A 17868-nucleotide genomic window follows, 5' to 3' on the forward strand; every position below is an offset into this window, starting at 1 on the left:
AGAAAAAGATAACTATTTTTTAATCCATAAAATATCTTAAAAATGGGAAATTTAACATTTAAAGATTCTCTTGAAAGTTTGTGCATTACAAACACTTCTTTCAGTTTCTTATAAAAAGTGCTATAAAATCAGTATTCATAGTGCATGCGTAAAATGATGCCTTACACATCTGACATGGGACTTCTACACCTGCAGAGAGAAAGCACTATTTTGCCTAAACAGAAAGGCTGTTATTTGCAGATGTACTCTACTGCTCTGAGTCATTAATGGTTACAGGCTTTATAGTTAACCTGAAATGCAAAGCATTTTCTTCCAAGGCCTAAAGTTAAATCATTTTGCAAAGTGCATAAGGGTACATTCTGAGTTTTCTTTGTCATGCTACATATACTTGAAAAACTAGGTCAAGCATTTGTTAAAAAGGGTGTGTGTGTGTGTGTGTGTGTGTGTGTGTTGGCATCAGTTGCATTCTCTTTTCCTTCTGCCTGTCTGGAGGGTACTCTTTATGTACCTTTTCCAATGCTCACCATTATGAATTTCAATCACATCAGAATTTGTTTGTACTGCTTTGATGAAAGGTCATACTTATTGGGCAGACTTGTTTATATGTTTCTATCTAATAATCTTAGAATATACTATATGTATTACCTGGGATAAATACAAGTACAGCATTTAGAATTTTTGCACCTATTCACAAATGAGATTGATGTGTAAGAACTCCTAAGGAAAATGCCATGATCTGATTTTGGTTATTCTAACTGAATGAAATGAATTGGATGGCTTTCATTGCTATGGGAATCATCTGTTTCCTAAAAGTAGGAAAGAACTCTGGTATAGAACTTCCCGAATGAAATGATAAATGCTATGAATAAAAATAAAGCAAAGTAAGGGGATAGCATGAGTGGGCCTGCTGTTTCAGATGAGGTGGTTAGAAGAGGTCTCTCAGATGAGCAGAAATCACCATGAAGTGAGGGAGCAAGCCATGCACATGTCTGAGGGAAGAGCATCCTAGCAGAGGAAGTGGAAAGGTCAGAGCCACAAGAAGGGAGTATGCTTGGCGTATGCAAGGAACAGCAAGGAGACCAGTGTATCTAGAGCGAGGGAGAGAATGGTAAGATATGAAATCTGAGAGGGAGGGAGTGAGGGTTTGGTTTATCTGGGGCTTTACAGGCAACATTCAAAAGAACCTACATTTCTTTTTCATTTCTGTTCATCTTAAGTTTTGTTCCTTTATCATGTTTTTCTCTCTTTTTGATTTGACTGCTCATGTAGTATATATATATTTTATTTATTTATTTATTTATTCATTTATTGGCTGTGTTGGGTCTTTTTTGCTGTGCCCAGGCTTTCTTTTTTTAGTTGCGGTGAGTGGGGGCTACTCTTCATTGCGGTGCGTGGGCTCCTCCTTGCCATGGCTTCTCTTGTTGCGGAGCATGGGCTCTAGGCGCGTGGGTTTCAGTAGTTGCAGCACATGGGCTCAATAGTTGTGGCTCACGGGCTCTAAAGCGCGGGCTCAATAGTTGTGGTGCATGGGCTTAGTTGCTCCGCGGCATGTGGGATCTTCCTGGAGTAGGGCTTGAACCCGTGTCCCCTGCATTGGCAGGCAGATTCTCAACCACTGTGCCACCTAGGAAGCCCCATCATGTAGTATATTTTTTATCTTTTCTTTCCTGTTATTGATGAGAATATAAGTTTTCTTGTAAGTACAACTTTGCTTGAATTCTGTAAGGTTCATGGTCATGTCACATGGCCATCCCCAAGCTGCAGGGGATGCTAGGAAATGGAGGATTTTATGTTTCCTACTTAGAGAAGTTCCTTTAGCACTTGTTGTAAGGCTGGTTTGGTGGTGCTGAATTCTCTTAACTTTTGCTTGTCTGGAAAGCTTTTGATTTCTCCCTCAAATCTGAATGAGATTCTTGCTGGGTAGAGTATTCTTGGCTGTAGGTTTCTCTCTTTCAGGACTTTCAGTATATCCTGCCATTCCCTTCTGGCCTGCAGAGTTTCTGTAGAAAGGTCAGCTGTTATCCTGATGGGTTTTCCCTTATATGTTGTTTGTTGCTTTTCTCTTGCTGCTTTTAATATTTTTTCTTTGTGTTGAATTGTCGTTAGTTTGATTAATATGTGTCTTGGTGTATTTCTCCTTGGGTTTATTCTGTATGGGACTCTCTGTGCTTCTTGGACTTGGTTCATTATTTCCTTTCCCATGTTGGGGAAGTTTTCCACTAGAACCTCTTCAAATATTTTCACAGACCCTTTCTTGTTTTCTTCTTCTTCTGGGATGCCTATAATTCGAATGTTGGTACGTTTAAGGTTATCACTGAGGTCTCTGAGGCTGTCTTCTAGTCTTTTTATTTTTTTATCTTTTTCCTGCTCTGTGGCGTTTATTTCTTCCATTCTATCTTCCAACTCACTTATTCGTTCTTCTGCCTCAGTCATTCTGCTGGTTAGAGCATCTAGAGTATTTTTAATTTCAGTTATTTTGTTATCCATTGCTGTTTGTTTTTCTGAGTTCTTATGAACTGTTTCTTGTACTTTCTCTAATTTGTTATCGAGATTTTGTATCATTTTTACTATCATTACTCTAAATTCTTTTTCAGGCATTTTTCCTATTTCCTCCTCATTTATTTGGTCTTGTGGGTTTTTTTCCTGCTCCTTTGCCTGCATGGTGTTTCTTTGTTTCCTCATGGTTGTCCAAGCTTTTGGGGTTGCTTGTCCTGGTGATAGAGGTGTTTATAGAAGACTGTCCAAGCCTCAGACTAATGTCCAAGTATTGGATTAGACGAATATTCAGTCGGCTATGTCAGGTTCTCCGCAGCCCTTTCCGGTGTCCGAGGCCGTCTGCTGGTGTTCAGCTGGTTCTCTGTGGGAATGACTGTGTCCTTCCGTGCATTCCCAATGCATCTGTGGAGAGGGATGCACTCCACGTCTCTCTACTTTGCCGCCATCTTTTTCTCCGAAATGGAGGATTTTAATTAGCATATTGCTGTCCCAGACAAAATCAGGATTCTGTTAATAAGGAAGAATGCGGGAATAAATATTGGGTAAACTACTAGCAACGTCTTTCAAAAATCCTATGGGCCTGGGAGATTTTCCTGTAGATTCCCATGCTAAACAGATCATTACAAAGCATTGCGAGATGGAAGGATACCCAGTTTATTTCATAAAACTGCCAGAGTCTTGTATCAAAAACCTGACAAAATGAGTGAAAAGGAAAATTATAGACCAGTTTAACTTACGAGTATAACTTTGAAAAGTCAAAATACAAACATTTCAATTTTTCAGCACATTGATCATATAGGGTTCATACTAGAAATGCAAGAATGCTGTAATATTAGGAAAGCTTTTAATACAATGCAACATATCAAAAGATCTAATAAAAATATGATAATCACAACAGATAAAGATTTGATAGAAGTCAGCCCTTATTTCTGATTAGAAAACCAGTCTTAGACAACTAAAACTAGAAATATATTTCTTTGATGAAGTAAAGATATCTAACTCCTATCCTGGTCAAGTTTATTCCAGTTGAAAGAACAAAGGTATATTCCATATATCCCTAGCTTAATCAATCTCTGACTTCAAAATATACTTTTAAATAGTATCTGAAGTAGGATGGCACAAAACCATAATGATGTACTCCCAGTTACTTCTGGAAGTTTCTCAAAGTTCCTCTTGCATGTGCTGCAGAACATATCCCCCTCCTTCCTCAGCTCACATCTTTCCAACTTGCCCCCATACGGCTGCAATAACTAGTTAGGTAGAATGATGGGCATACCTGTTCTTCACTCAGGGAAAAATAGCACCCAGTAGTTCCTATTTTTATATTCAAGAATAAAAATGAGGATACTTCTAATATTGCCTTTGAACTTTTAGAATTAGTTTTTTTTTTTTAAGATTTTTTTGATGTGGACCATTTTTAAAGTCTTTATTGGATTTGTTACAATATTGCTTCTGTTTTATGCTTTGGTTTTGTGGCCATGAGGCATGTGGGATCTTAGTTCCCTGACCAGGGATCAAACCCACACCCCCTGCATTGGAAGGCGAAGTCTTAACCACTGGACTGCCAGGCAAGTCCCCTAGAATTAGTTTTATAAAATCAAATTATCTACTCCTTTGTGAGGTGTGTAATATGGATTTGCTCTGATAATAAGTAGACTCAGGTTTATTAACTTTTGAAACCATAGTAGTGTATGTTTTATACCAGTAATTTTAAGCCTTTTTCTTTTTACCACAACCCACGTTAAGAAATAAATTTTATACTGTGACCAAGTGTATACACACACATATTCTATACATTCATACCTATATAATTTTTTTAAAGTTTCACAAAACTTACCAAGGATCTATGCAAAATACTCTCATATTTATCTATTCTATTCTATTCTACTTCATTTAAAAAAATTGATATCAGCCCACCAAATTTCCTTAGACCATGCTTTTTAGCGGTTTTATGATTCTGTACAGAGGGTGATTCTTTTGACTGTTAAGTAAATAAAATGTCTGGAGTTCAAGAATTCAATTTTGGAAGATGAGAATGTATTGGTTTTTAGAAATATGTTCTTATTTTGTTATAAATATTAACTTTCATGTATAGTCAGGATGATTTTGGTGCTATTTGCTTGATTTTCTTTGATTTCTAGGAGGGCGATAGGATAAGAAAGAATTTTCTAAATGGTGATTTCTTTTCTTCCTGCAGCTCTCATGTGTGACTGTAAGTCTAGTGCATCATTAACCTAAGGACCTCACCATTTGGAAGTTACAGTTTTTGCCTCAGCTTACCTTATCCTTTTTGGTCTGATTCTTTTCCTCAAACAGTGGAAACATCTTTCTTTCAAGTTGCTTTTGTTGCAGAGTTAAATGCAACAAATGGCTGATGGCAGCTGTGGTAAAAAATCCACAAAATGCCCCCACTGTTCATCTGCTTCTCAGAAAAATGTACTTTGTGTATGTTCTTGTAAAACAAAGCTTTCTCCAATATCAGTGATGGAAATGTCACAGACATCGAGCATTGGTAGTTCAGAATTTCTAGTTTCACAAGAGAGAAAAAAAGAAAGACAAACCAGCAAAGATATCACCTCTGGAAAAGATTTGGTAAATATTGAAGATTCTACATCTCAACACAAGTTGATGTCCCATTCCCTAATCCCATCCCTAAATTCACCTGTATCCCATGGGCCCTTGTCAGCTAATTCATTGCCTTCTTAACTATTAAAGTAACATTTCTATCTTACGTACGAGGTGAGAAAAGTTGATTGGTAATTTCTTTTACACTATTTCCAACCACTACCCAAATTAATGATTTCCCAGGATTATGAATAATTCAGAATGTTATTCCAGCTTCTTTTTTAAAAAATGGTTTATATGGAAATGAATTGGCTATCAAATTGAAATAAATCTGAATTTGGGGGCATTTTCTTCAAATGATGCAGAGTGAAACTTATGGTTGTGGTTAAATATAGGGTGGTTATTAAAGACCGTTCCTGGTTATCTGGATGGAATAGCAAATATACCTGACAAAATTGACTTGCACTCATTACAAGCTGTGAGTACCCAGTTGGACTGGTTTGGGTATATTCGCCTTTATAGAGAAGAGGCACTGTAGAAGATTGTTGCTGATAAAGCACAATGTCTCTCTGGAGACAGAGAGCAGTAAGTTTAAGAAAAGTTAGATTCTCAGCCCTCAAATTTGTACCTTTTTCAAATTTTCACCCTAAACTGTTATTTCTGATTTGTATTATGATACAGTTATTGCCATATAGGTGTCTCTGAGTGAATTATTGCTATGTTATTTTCATTCAGAGAATATTTTGTGAATATCTGGCTAGTAATTTTTTGTGTACAACCTATTTGAGATGATTGGTATGTCTTGAAACAAGGGTGATTGAGAAAGCTGTGAAGTTGCCTTCTCTTGTGGTTTTAAAAGATTTTAAGTCCTGATTTATCTTCTGTGCAGGTCATCATGTACACTTGCCTGGATTCAGGAGATTAGATTGAATAACTTCTTAAGACCTCTTTTAGCCTAAGGAGTGAATGAATTATATAGGGCTTAGAATTTGAAAAAGACAGTAAACTATCTTATACACAATAAATATCTTGATACACATTAAAGATTTGTCAGATTACCTAAGTTACGGTTCTTATTTTGTCAACAAGTATATTATATCTTAAAGTTAATATTAAAATTTCTTTTCGGTCCAAGCCCTCGAAAATCTCAAATGTAGAGAGAAAATCATTTCAACCACAGTGGGGTCGGGGCAACTTTACAGAAGGCAAAGTTCCTCACATTAGGATGGACAATGGAGCTGCTATTCAGGTATACAGAGAGCAAACTGAAGCTACTAGAAAATTTCCAGTTTCTTCCAAGTCAATGTTAATGGCAAAAATGATTTAAAAATAAGTCTCTAAGGAAAGGAAGGAAAAGCGGAAACTTACCATTTTTAAGTATGTCCAAGTCTTTACTAAAGAAAATGCAGATTAATTATTTTTTCTGTTCATAGAGGTGCAAATGGAATTTAATAAAGTGGAGGGTATTTTTATTAGACAAAATGAAAACATTTTGGTCTCCAGGTCTTGCCTATTGCTGAGGGCAATTGTGGTCTTTGTATAGACCTAGTCAAGATGCAGAGAGAGACCAGGTGACTTAGATGGTTTGGCTCTTCACTTCTTCGATGACCAGTAGTGAGGCCAGAATTTCCCATATAGACACCTCCAGTTTTTTCCAGCCTGTGATTGAGTGAATACCAATATTATTCTTCCCAGGATTCTAATTCTTAGATGCAAATATGACGTAAATATTATTACCATTTTAGAAATTAAAATGTGTTCCTTTAACACCAGATTAAAGAGACTGCAATAAGAACAACTACAAGAAGAAAATTACATTAATGTTAAATAACTTTAAAAAATTGTTTTAAGAAATATTTGGCAATTTACTTGAAGTGATCAGAAAAACTTTATGAGAAATTCTGACCTGAAAAATGTATATCTTCTCCTGTAAACAAAAGGCCTATATTTTTTAAAAATCCACAAATTTACTGAGTTTTAAATTTAGCCATAAAAGCTTTTATAAAAGCAAAATATTCATTTTGAAAAATTAGGACAATATAGATAAAAAAGTGAAGAAGATAAAAATCATGAGCCAGACATAACCAATTTTAACATCATCTTTATTTCATTTTTCTAGGCAGGTATAAGTCTTATCCTATTTTTTTATTTTCATTTTTTTTTCTGTTTTAAACTGTAAAATATTTCAAATGTATACATACTTTTAAGAAATAACCTTAACTGGTGTAGTGGAAGTTTCTTTTCCCCCATTAAATAGACAGGCTCATTTTAAAGATAGCAAACATTTCAGAAGAGTATAAAAAAGGAAGTTACAATTATCCAAAATTCTACTACCTAATGATAACTCTTCTTAATATTTAGGTGAACATCTTTCCAGACAGCAATGAAAGCACCTCCACATATACACATTTTCATAAGGGGGTCATATCACGCATGCTTTCGCACTCTATACTGTATCATGGACTTCTTACATGTCAATAAAAAGAGATCTATGTTTCCATTTTAATAGCATCCTCTTAAAAAGATTGAAAACAGGAAGTCATTTTCTCCTTATTTTCACCACTATGTAATGATGTTAAAGCATTTTATTGAAGAAAAAGATTAGTTTGTAAACAACTAGTTGGGTATTTGGACTATTTTTCTACCCATTCTTCATTTTAAAAATTCAGTAGACAGTATTAAAACACTGTGTCCAAATTGTGGCTCTATACATCTAGAGATAAAATGAGAGGTCAGTTTTTAAAGGACAAGAAAAGTTAGGGAAATGGTTAGGAATTATTGAGATTATTTTGTTCTGTGGGAATAAAAAGTTTAAGTTGAGATTTAACTTGTTTTACATAATGTGTAGTTGGGAGTTGCAGGTACATATAGTAAAAATAAAATGTTTTGTCTTATTTTAATCATCTTAGTTTTCTGACTTTGATTCTTCCTATTAAGTGATAATGGGAAGCGGGAAAAGCCAAAATAATTGTAAGTCATCAAAAGGCAGTGTCCTGGGGACAACTCTCCGGGCAGGATGTGCCCTGCCTGAGTCTGAGAGTCACCATTCACAACATTCAAGATCACAGATCTGGAGCTCCTCCTCCAGGGTTCAACTCCATGTACCCAGTCTTTCACTTCTCTCAAGTATGCATATGTATAGAAGGTTCCTGACTGGCTGGCTTGCTAACTGGATTGATTGATTGATTTCAGTTCATTTATTAGCTCACTCATTCAATCCACATTTGTACTGCTGTTCCTTTGAAATGCCTTCCTTGCCTTGATTGGATTATAGAAAAAATTCTCAATTTTTTGCCTTTGTTCCCTTACTTGACTGTCTCAGAAGCCGTCTCTTTCATAATATTTTCCCTTATTCTCCTAGTATTTTAGCTCTGGTCTCTGGCTCCAAAGTCATTTTGTATTTTTTTTTTTTTTAAACTTAAGACTCTATGACTTAAGTACTAATCTTGTCTCTTGAGTAGGTTACAAATTATCAGAAAACAAGAATTCTATTTTATTCATCTTTGTAGCCCCCAAAGTATGTACCACAAGGAAATATCTAAAGAAAATCTAACATGTTGAAGCTGATTTCTTTCCTTTCCTTTCCTTTCCTTTCCTTTCCTTTCCTTTCCTTTCCATTCCTTTCTCCTCCCCTCCCTCCCCTCCCCTTCCTTCCCTTCCCTTCTCTTCTCTTCCTTTCTGTCACGCTCTCCCCTTCCCTCCCTCCATCTCTTTTTTCTTTCCTTTTCCTTCTTTCCTTTCTTCCTCCGTTCCCCCCTTCCCTTTCTTCCCCTCCTTCCCCTTCCCTTTTCCTCCCACACATTAAACATGAATATTTTGCCTACAAGATTTCAGGCAGGCTTTTTAAAGGATACAAAAGAAGCAGCTGCATAAGGTGTTTCTAGACCATCTTGGAAGGAAAAATATGAGCCAAAATGTTTGTAAGCAGGAGAGTAATAATAGTGTTTGAGGACCAACACATACATGTTGAAGGAAGTCAAAATAAAGGAACAGTGCTGAGTTAGGCAGAGAAGTCCTTCATGAAGGAGGTAAGGAGTTGATCCTGGGCCTTCTCTTACAAAACTAAGAAAGGAATGTAAGCAGTAGAAAATATGAAGTCTAGCAGTAATTTACCTGTTGCATAGTGGAGGTGAAAGTAGTCACATAGAAGGGACGTGGCAGCTCTAAGGCAGGCTTTGGCTGGCTAACCCAACAGAGGCTTCCTCCAGCGTCATTAGCTCAGGTGTTCTCTCCTGTTCTAGTCCCTGGTGCATCGTGGGTTCAGAAACTCTTGTTAATTCCCTGGAGTTGATTTAGATCAAGGAGACTGATTCCCTCCAACCAAATTCACAGGAAATGAAAGTGTAAATGAATTACCTGCTTGTTATTTTACAACATGAAGTGGAATGCTGGTGTTGTCAAGACCAGTGCATTCTGTCTTTGTAAGCAGAAGTAAAACGATAAGCAGAAGGATCCTTGCTCTGCATAGTGTTACTATGGATGGTTTTTATTTTTTTCTCAGTGCTCATTTATATTAAATTTTTTTGTCATATATTCCTTTTCCTAAAACAAAAGGAAATAAAACATCAAAAGTGATTTTTAATAGAAACAATGAAGATAAAGAAAAAGGGTTACTTGATAAACAGGAAAGCAGTTGTTCAATGGTTAATATGTGTTGATTTTATAGTATAGCTCTCAGAGTTTAGGGATAATATTTTGGATGAATGTATTTTATACACACATACACATATATTTGTATTTTTGTGTCCTCCTTTTTCTTATGAAGACATTTCATTAATATTGTAGTTTGTAAGAGATTCATTTTTTTATACTTTTGAAGTTTTTCACATTTCCTCATTAGGATTTTTATGGGTTTTCTCTAAAGGATGTTTAATAAAATTCATCAAAACTTATTTTTGTTTAATTAAGATGTGTTTATTAATATTGAAGCACATATGCGGTGTCTTCTATTTGATTTTACCCTGCAGCAGAATCACTCTTCCCTTGGGTGGATACCTGTCAGTATTATATGTTCATTTGTAATACTTGAAGAATGGCAGAGAGAGACAAAGGAACTCTTATTTTTTATCCAGGAAATCTATACCTTTGGAAGAATATTGGGACAAGGGAGCTTTGGAATGGTCATTGAAGCTATAGACAAGGAAACAGAAACTAAATGGGCAATTAAAAAAGTGAACAAAGAAAAGGTAAGGCTTCTTAGCAGGATCATACTGAGGGCAGAGTGCCAGTGCAGGGTGGGGTAGGTAGTACAGGTTTTCATACTAACACCACTGACCCTGAGGGCCAGGGCCTGCGCTATTCCCCTGGAGAAATGTGGGTTATTCTCTAGCCTTCTGGGAAGGGACCAGTTCTTACACTGAAGTAGACAGGTGTTACCTGGAAAAAGCAAATGAAAGGATTACCTAATGTAACCAATATAACCAAATATGGGTAAAGTTTACCAGAGTGAGCTGAAGGTGAGAGCTGATTATCAGTATGCGTAGATGTAGGGCTGTGGGCTAGTGATGTCTTAGCGAGAAATGGGTCCTGTAGTCCCTCCTGATGTGGTTCTGATATACTTTGCCCCTATCCTCACCTTTCCTTTGATTCCCTGTTTCCTCATTGGTAGCTTACTCTGTTTATTCATCCTACCTGCTCTTTCAGTTTGAACCACTTTTCCGCCAATTATTTTCTATACTGTTTACTTGTATCCACTGTATTTCTCACTAGATTTCACTGGAGTGAAGAATGACTGGGCTTTATCTTTAAGGGAGATTAAGTCCTCAAGCTTTATACCTGGTCATTTCATCAACTTTAAAACAATGCCTGCGGAAAAGCAAAAGACAACATTATGGTTTCTCGGATTTGCGATGATACATATTATACTTACAAAATGAAATAATACATTTTATACGTTGTTTAAAACAAACTATAGGAAATTACATACCATTTCCCCTTAAAATTTAATAAAGTAATATTAAATCTTAATAAAGGGACATTGAGAGCCCTTCTAGAAATCTTTAGAATTAACTAAAGATGTTATTTCCTTTGCTCCTTTGGTGTCAGATAGGGTTAGGGGTTAGGTTTTAGGGTTATATAGTCAGGATTCCTGCTTGTAACTTTAGGAATTCATCATCTTTCACATACATATTGATGCTGAGAGTTTTCAGGACACTAAGATAGTAAAATAAAATTATATAGTCAATGTATGAATTGGACAGTATATTACAACATTATATACAAGTCAAACCGTTTGTGGAGGGAGATAGGAAGAGGAGATGGATATTATGAGAAATTGTGATAACTTTCCAATCTAGTATAGACGGGAATTGACTCCTCATAGTCACTATTTCTCTTGACCCTCTAGGATAACCTTAAAGTGTGACTTTCATCCTCCATGGGTGGGGCACGTTCAAGGGTAAAGGTAATTGGAAGCAGGGTTGACACTAGGTAAATTTTTAACTAGGTAAAGTTTGCCTTATGATCAATCCCTTTCCAGTCCTTTGGGAACTATTATGTCTCTCCCAGAATGGGGCGGGGGTGGGGTGGGGGTTAGGGGTAAGGAGGGATATTTTTATGTGAATGAGGACAATATTTATCCCTGAATGAAGGCCTGGTCAGCTGTGGTTAAGGGTTGCATGTAAGGAGGTAAGTTGCAGTTAGGTTGGTCTGAAGGCAAAATCTCCATCTCTACCTCGATCGTGCGTGCTCCCTCTCCTTCCATTTCTCTCTCTACAAATTTTTGAGGCTGGGGGACTAGGAGGTGGTATAATGGAGGGCTAAGTGTAGAACCTCACTGCCTATTGTTTCTTTTGATATGTATATAAATATAATCAAAACCAAACAACAATAAAACAAAAAACATTTTATTTTTATAATTCTAACATTTAATGAGACAGATGCTTTATATCTCTTTTCTAATTGATGTTCCTGGAAAGTGGATTTTGTTTTTATTATGTCAGCATCAAAGGATCAACATGATTTTGAAGGAAATATCAAAAAGCATATTAAAAATTGCAATAATTTTGTGATGTGACGGAGACCATGTTGTAGCTAATTTATAGAAACAGATGTGGTTTGAGGCCAAATTATATATCTCTTAAAATTGGACAAAGGATAAGTAGGGGTATACTTTAATCTTATCATGCAGATAAATTGCATGTTATCTTTTGAAAAAGGAACTTCTGAAGAAAATATAGGAAAAAATATAAAATAACTTTTATATTGAGGTATGCAGTAATGAAATTCATATGTGAAATCTGTGTTTCCTCATCACTTAAGGCTGGAAGCTCTGCTGTGAAGTTACTTGAAAGGGAAGTGACCATCCTAAAAAGTGTGAAACACGAACACATCATACATCTAGAACAAGTATTTGAGACACCTAAGGTAAAGCTTTATGAGGTGCTGCATTTTGAAAATTGTTATTATTACAAAATGAACATCATTCCCTTGGGAAGTAATCCTTTTAGGACACAGTGGCTCATGTCCTTGGCATGAGTCTATCACTGGAGATCGATGAGAGCATTCTGAAGGACTTTTTACTGTCGATGATTAGATTGACGTCTTTAGTGGTATTTCTGGTGGCATGTTGAAAACAAATGTTTAAAATGGAAACAACTTCAGATATAACCCAGTCATGGTCAGAGCTTCCTTAGAATTGTCTTTCCTTTTGCTTTGGTCCTTGATTCTCCATTAGAGTCTCTTGGAATATTGTTGTAATTTCACAAGGTTAGCTTCATAGTAGATGTGGGCATATTTGGCACTGTGTAGAAGATATTTTGTCATCTGTGTCTTAAACCAGTGTGTTTAATCTTCCTTCTTTCCTAGATGTTTTCATTCTTGTCCTTCAATGCTTGTAATTTTCATTTAGAGGTGTTCTGAATCCTGGGTTATTTGCCGTTCTACCTTCAAGCTGTTTAGTGTCCATGGGCTTGGGTGTTTCTCTGCTTGGAGGCAGTATGATATAGTGATTAGGCATGTGGACTCTGGGGTCAGATTGCCTGTGCAATTTAATCCTGGCTCCACCACTTATTAGCTGTGAGACTATGGACAAGTTACTCAACCTCTCTATCCTTAAGTTTCCTCATCTGTAAGATGGGTTTAACAATAGTATCAACCTCATTTGGTTGTTGAAGGATTAAATGGGAAAACGAATATAAAGCATACATCTCCTCGACTGTTAGCAATTGTTCTTCATTTCCTTTGCAGGTCTCTAAGGCAGCAACAGTCAGTTTGAGTTATGCATTATGCTTGATTCATTCAGAGTGCTTGATAACTATTAGAGACCACAGTTACCTTTTTTGGGAGCACTATATGACAGTGGTGCCAGAAGGCGTCTCTACTTTTCAGTCTTTGAGTTGTGACTTATCCTCAAATCTTCTTAGAATAGTTTTGCTCTTTATCATGAGTTTTAACCAGTTTGATTATGTTGGCCTTGGTATAGTTGTCTTCATGTTTCTTGGTTTGAGGTTCATGGAGCTTCTTGAATCTGTGAGCTTATGGTTTTCATCAAAGTTAGGAACTTTCTGGCCATTATTTCTTCAAATATTTTTTCTGCTTTCTCCCACTTAGAGGACTTCAAGTACACATAAGATTGCTTGATATTGTCCAAAGCTCATTGATGCTCTGTTCATTTTTTTCCCAATCTTTTTTGCCTCCGTATTTAATTTAGTGGAGTTTCTATTGTGATATCTTCAGATTCAGTAATCTCTTTTTCTGTAACATCATATGTGCTGTTTATCCCTTCTGATTTTTGATTTGGGTCATTTTTATATCTTCCATATTTCTGGTTAACATGCTCACTATTTCCTCCCCTTCTTCAGTATAGTTATAACTTTTAATGTCCTTCTCTATTAATCCTATCATGTGTGCCATTTCTAGGTCAGTTTTAGTTGATTTTTTCCCCCTTCATTATGGGTTATATTTTCCTGCTTCTTTATATGCCTGTTAATTTTTGATTGGGTGCTGGCTATTTTTAATATACTTACAACTATTTTTGAGCTTTATTCTAGGACATACTTAAGTTATTTGGGAATAGTTTGATACTTTTGAAGCTTGCTTTAAGTTTTGTTAGGTGGCACCAGAGCAGCCTTTTGTCTAGGGCTAATTTTTTCTTAACTAATGAGGGAAGACCCTTTTGAATACTCTACCCCATGAATTACGAGATTTTCCACTCTGGCTAATGGGAATACAAACTCTTCCTAGCCATGTGTAAGCTCCAGTGATTGTTCCTTCTGATCTTTTCGCCTGGTTCTTTTCCCAGCTTTGGGTAATTTCCTCATACACATGTGCTGGTTGGTACTTTGCTGAAGAGTTGAGGGGGGCCGTCTGTAAATCCCTGGAGCTCTCTCTGTGCAGAGTTTTCTCCTCTTTGGTAATCTTCCCTGTGAACTTTAGTTGTCCTGGCCATCAGGGACTCCCAGCACCATCTCCTCAATTCATGTAGACTGCTGGGCTCTTCTTGGATTCCCTTTGCCTTCTTTGTGGCTTGAAAACTCTCTCCAGTGGGTAGGCTTGGATAATCCTGGGGCTGGCCTCGTAGGTTTCCCCTCTCTCAGGGATCACTGCCCTATGCTGCCTGATGTCTAATGTCTGAAATTTGTTATTTTATGTATTTTGTCCATTTCTTAAGTTATTTTAGGAGGGAGGTTAAGTCTGGTCTGTTATTTCATCTTGGGCGCAAGTGGGAGTCCAAATCTAGAATAATTTGAAGGCCAAGGAAACCATCATCTGTGATTGTCTTTTTTATATATTGTTTGCCCCTGATTCACACAGGTCAGATCTGCCTCCCATCTTCCCAACTCACACAAATGCCTAGACCTTCCATTGAAGCCATCTTAAGGATTAATGGAAATTGCTACTTGACTGGTTAGGCTAAGGTAGTAATACTGATCATCCAGCTTGACTATGTGTGATTTCTTGTGAGTCCAAATGTTCTCCAGGTCTACACAATTATTTTTAATAATTATAGAAAGACTTCTAAAAACTTTCATTGATATAACTTTTATCAACTTACGTATTTTAAATTGACATCAATTTGTATTGTAAGCACTGCTAATATAACTTTGCCTTCCAAAGCAACTTACCATTTCATGATCCCTACAGAGTTGTCAGTGAAAAAAATATGGCCTATTTCAACAGCTTATTTGTGTGTTAGACTTTGCAGAATTCTGTAGTTACTTTTGAAATACTAAAGTGTCCTAAGGTTTAGTGAGTCAGAATTTTGACTATAGGAAGAAAGGTTTTAGCCTTCTCCTCCTGTACTCGTGCTTGCTGGTTGAACACAGAAGTTGCACTAGTAGTGGTAATAGAATAGGATCAGATCCCAGAATCTTGAAAACAGCAATGAAAATGTAGTGGCATGGAACAGAGTGGAAACATGGAGGGTAGTCTGTGTCTGAATAGCAATAGGTATGAAAAAGATGTGCATTTTAGTTGACTGTGAATCTTTTTGACTCAATAGATGACTTGGCTATTGGAATACCTAAAGTGATCTTAGTATGCATCCACAGAAACAGCAAATATGGAAGAGGTATTTCATTCATGGCTTTTTACCACCTACACCCAATTAGTCACTAAGTCCCACTATCTCTCCCTCCAGGTATTTTCACACCTTCTTCTTCCTTCTTTTCTCCATTCTGTGCCTCACTTCTACCCTCTTATAAACAGAGGTCAGCATACACAGCATGTGAGCCAGTCTGGCAAGCGGCCTGTTTTTTTTATGGCCTGTAAGCTAGGTTTTTCACATGTTTAAATGGTTGGAAAAAATATAAAAGAGTAATATTTCATGACGTGAAAATTATATGAAACTAAATTTCAAAGTTCATAAATAAAGTTTTGTTGTATTGTTTATGGATGCTTTTATGCTGTAACAGCAGAGACTGAGTGGTTGCAAAAGAGATTGTATGGCTCGCAAAGCTGAAAATATTTACTATTTGGATCTGGCCTTTACAGAAAGAAGTTTGTTGAGCTCTGCTCCTCATTACTGTTAGTGTGTTCATGTGGAGATGCAGAATTGATAATAGCACATGCCTATCCCCCCACTCCAGACATCAGCTTAAAAATCTTCAGTGGCTCCCTGTTGCATGTGAGAAAAAAACATCCAAGCTCCTTTGTGTGCATCCAAGACTCTTTACAGCCTGGCACCAACCTGTTCTTTCTGGCCTCACCACTCCAGTTTTCTCTGACTTACCAAACTCCCAATGCAGTTAACACTGAGATATTTGTTATTCTTCAACTGCCAGTGCTTTTTATTTATTTATTTCTTTTGGCTGGGACACGTGGCATGTGGGATCTTAGTTCCCTGACTAGGGATCAAACTGACACCCCCTGCAGTGGAAGCTCGGAGTCTTAATCACTGGACTGCCAGGGAAGTTCCACCAGTGCTGTCTTGAGCTTTGGAGTCTGCAAATGCTGTGTGCTATGCCTGTTCTTGCCCATATTCTCTACCCATAAATCCCTATTCAGTAATCCAGACGTGCCTATATGTTGCCTCTTCAGTGAGTATTCTTTAGGCAGAGGCCCCCTCCTTTGTAATCTCATCGCATTTTGGGCATTCCTCTTCTCTTAGCACTTATCACAAGATATTGTGATAATAACTAAACTGTGAGCTCCTTGAGGATAAAGACTGTGTCTTATGCTTCCTTTTTCTTCCAGTATCCTGCATAGTGTCTTGTACATGATAGATAACAAATATTTTTCAATGAATAGGTTAAGATTGTAACCACATTTCCACTATATATATACGATACATAACATTTTTTTTGAAACATAACATTTTAAAGATCCTCAGCTAAATAATTTGTGCTCTCTCTCTTTTTTAATTTATAATATCAGAAAATGTACCTTGTGATGGAGCTTTGTGAGGATGGAGAACTCAAAGAAATCCTGGATAGGAAAGGTCATTTCTCAGAGAATGAGACAAGGTGGATCATTCAGAGTCTCGCCTCGGCTATAGCCTATCTTCACAACAAGGGTAAGAGGAGCTTCGTTCAGCTCATTGACTGTATAAGCGCAGGTATCACTTTTGTTTAAGCGTAATTGTATTCAGGATTCATAGTCATAGAAATGATGCCTACTAATATAGAATATTTTATTTTAAAAAAATTAAAATTTTTTCCTTTTTAACTTTATAGATATGTTTTAATTAGAAACAAGGCAGGTGTGCAATTACATTGTACACAGACAAGGATGAAATTATGAATGTTTCTATAGAACAATTTGAAAAGAAGCTAATATTATCAAATCAAAAATAGAAAATCAACAATACAAGTGATATTTTCTAAAAACACATATTGACTATAATGTTAAAAATCTATATATTCTAGGCATTTAAATTTTTTTTGGACTTAATTATTAGAGCAGTTTTAGGTTCACAGCAAAACTGAGACGTTACAGAGGTTAAAAGACAAGGTACCTGCCCCTAAAGGAAACTGGTGGGACATGGGGTACAGAAAACAAATTGTTATACAACATGACAATTTCTGAGTGCAAGGAGCATAGGTGTATTAAGTGCCTCATTTGATTTGGAAAGTCAGGGAGGAATTCACAGAGGAAGCAAAACTTGAGCCGAGGAATACAAACTCGGAAGAAAAAGGGAGGGCTTTCCAGGCAGAGGACAACAATTTTTGCAAGGGCAGGAAACCAAAGGCTTAATGTTATGTTGCTGTCAATTCTCCCACATTAAGCTATAAATTCAGTATAATTTCAAACTAAATCTTAACAGGATTTTTCATGGACCTTGCTAAACTTATTTTGAGATGGGTGAGAATAGTAAAGGAAACAATGAAAAAGAACAGTGGAGGCAGCAGAGACTTGCCCTGCCAAGTA

The 17868-nt window shown here is 36.6% G+C and overlaps 1 protein-coding gene across 3 annotated transcripts in view; it reads left to right on the plus strand.

The window, feature by feature from the left end:
• The first annotated feature begins 4971 nt into the window (after positions 1 to 4971).
• The window catches only part of STK33 (serine/threonine kinase 33), an 84175-nt gene continuing 71278 nt past the window's right edge, over positions 4972 to 17868 (plus strand). For all 3 annotated transcript variants that reach the window (XM_057749584.1, XM_057749585.1, XM_057749586.1), the window contains exons 1-5: positions 4972 to 5088; positions 6197 to 6310; positions 10134 to 10247; positions 12322 to 12426; positions 16876 to 17014. In XM_057749584.1, the coding sequence (XP_057605567.1) occupies positions 4981 to 5088; positions 6197 to 6310; positions 10134 to 10247; positions 12322 to 12426; positions 16876 to 17014 (580 nt within the window). In that variant the 5' untranslated portion in view covers positions 4972 to 4980. The remainder of the gene's footprint in view (positions 5089 to 6196; positions 6311 to 10133; positions 10248 to 12321; positions 12427 to 16875; positions 17015 to 17868) is intronic.

This window comes from Hippopotamus amphibius, chromosome 9 (genome assembly GCF_030028045.1).
Source record: "Hippopotamus amphibius kiboko isolate mHipAmp2 chromosome 9, mHipAmp2.hap2, whole genome shotgun sequence".
NCBI classification, from domain to species: Eukaryota; Metazoa; Chordata; class Mammalia; order Artiodactyla; family Hippopotamidae; genus Hippopotamus; species Hippopotamus amphibius.